At 40.3% G+C, this 2,147-nt stretch overlaps 1 protein-coding gene across 3 annotated transcripts in view; it reads left to right on the top strand.

Annotated features, from left to right (window-relative positions):
* The window catches only part of NFAT5 (nuclear factor of activated T-cells 5), an 80,927-nt gene that overhangs the window by 23,899 nt on the left and 54,881 nt on the right, over positions 1-2,147 (top strand). For all 3 annotated transcript variants that reach the window (XM_019505351.1, XM_019505349.1, XM_019505350.1), the window contains one exon: positions 1,532-1,724. In XM_019505351.1, coding sequence (XP_019360896.1) covers positions 1,532-1,724 — 193 coding nt within the window. The remainder of the gene's footprint in view (positions 1-1,531; positions 1,725-2,147) is intronic.

Raw genomic sequence — 2,147 nt, 5'->3', positions numbered from 1 at the left:
TAGTAGGATCAATGTAGTAGCGGTGGAGAAGTAGAGTTTGAAAATCTGCACACACAATATGCACTTCCTGCATGTGCAGAGCCCTGCTCCAGTCTATTGTGCAGTGAGAATTTCAGGCAGGGGGCTGCTGTGTAGACCTGCCAATATGTGAATCCACTGCTAAATAAGAGAGGAAGCAATGCGGACAGCTTCAGTTTTAAGACGAGCAAACTAACGGTGAAGTGGCTCAGCCACCAGTCAATGGCTTTGAGGGAGGGGTGGGTTCCTTTTCCTCTTTGCTTCAACTTCAGAGAAATTGTCCAGCTGCATTGCTGGTGTGGTGCACTTGAAACGGGCTATAAGTATTAGGCAGTTCATAACCTTTCTCTTATTTCAGGCTGTCTTCAGACTTAAGAAGGCAACAGTTTATCTGTGTCACAATCAGGTCTTCTTCACAGCTATATTTGCTTAAAACTCTTTCTTTTGGTAAAGTTAGAGATTAAATCCTGCACGAGCCAATTAAGCCCTCCTTTTGCCTGTCCCAGTTACCAGGGAGCATTTCTGTTTGCTACTGGTAAATGGACGTATCAGACTTTGGTTCATAATTGTTACACAAACCTCTGCTGTGCAAGGTCACTGAGATGCTCACTCTCTCTTGGTCCTTTTAAAGTTGACAGAAAAAATGGATTGTGGAATGTTAAACTTTGATGGGCTTCTTCATTCAGGTTTTAACTATGGAACTGATTGCAAGACAATATACTTTTATGACAACATACCTGGGAAGAGACAGTCCTGTTGCATGCAGAGCCTAAAGGACAGGAGAGACACTGAGGTTACAGTTGTACCAGGCCCCCAAGCTGGATGGGAGGGCATAAAACAGATTCCTCTCTCTTTTCTATTTTTCTCCCTACCAGGATGTATTGGCCCCCCAAATTTCTTTCGGGCCCTGGCTGCATGCACAGCATGTGTTTTAAAGTTAGTAAAATTACGGCAAATTTCTATTGACTGTTTGTCTTAAACAGTATTTTAATATGCATCTCTTAGGCTGGTCTGAAATACTACTTAATATCCAATCTAAATACTACTTAATAGTATTTGGGAAGTTACATAGTTACGCAGATTCAGGAGGAGATAGGCAGAAGAATGCTTTTTCTGTAGAAAAGGGAAATTACATCCCTTGTTCTTATTTCTGTCCCCTCTCTCTCTAATAGCTTGGTCTAAGCATTTTTTTTCATACATGTTCTGACTATAAAATATACTTTAACAATAACAGCCCATAAGCCTTCCTCCTGCCTGTTGTTAACTTATTTTAGTGCTAATTATTTCTCTTCCTTTACTTGTAATCATTTGCATTGGATGGAGGAGGCAGGGAATGACCATTCCCTTTGTCCCTTAGGGTTCCTTCCATATCTGAGATAAGTCTAGTTAAAACATTTGATCTTGCCTCTTACCTGATTATTTGCACTACTATTGATGGCACTCCCTTACCTTGATTTGCTTTTATAGGAAAATTTCTTATAACACTTCTCAATGGTTTGCTTTGACTTCTCAGAACATCAGAAAACCAGAAAGGACCTGGAGGGAAGAAGACACCAATGTTGTGTGGACAATATCCGACTAAAAGTGAGGGGAAGGAGCTGAAGATAGTGGTACAACCAGAGACGCAGCACAGAGCTCGGTACCTGACTGAAGGCAGCCGAGGCTCAGTGAAAGACAGGACACAACAAGGTTTTCCAACTGTGAAGGTAGGCTGTTTAGCAATACGTTAACATCAGGGAATGCCTCTACAGGAAAACAATTTTGGTAGAATCTGCTACTTGCTATTTTTCAAATAGCACATATATTTTTAGATGTAGACTGCTTTCAGGTATATTACTGCTTTAAAAAAAAGTGCAATTTAGAAGTGAAAAAATTGAGGAAATTTCCTGCAACCATCATTCATTATGCCTACCTTATAAGACTGCTTCATGCAGTTTCTGTAAATCTGTATAAACAAATATTAAAGCTTTTCATATCAGGACTGTTCACTTCAGTTTGTCATGTGAGCATTAAGAAATGATGTAATCTGTGGATTACTAATGGGAGCGGAGGCAGTCATGACATATCTTGTTATTACAGCTAAGGAAGCCAGAAACCCCTGGGCTTTTTGTACATTTCAAGAGGAGCAT

This window comes from Gavialis gangeticus, unplaced genomic scaffold, assembly GCF_001723915.1.
Source record: "Gavialis gangeticus isolate Ggan-Ray unplaced genomic scaffold, GavGan_comp1, whole genome shotgun sequence".
Lineage (NCBI taxonomy): Eukaryota > Metazoa > Chordata > Crocodylia > Gavialidae > Gavialis > Gavialis gangeticus.
The sequence above is the reverse complement of the archived record's forward strand: the minus strand, read 5'-3'. Positions and strand labels throughout refer to the sequence as shown.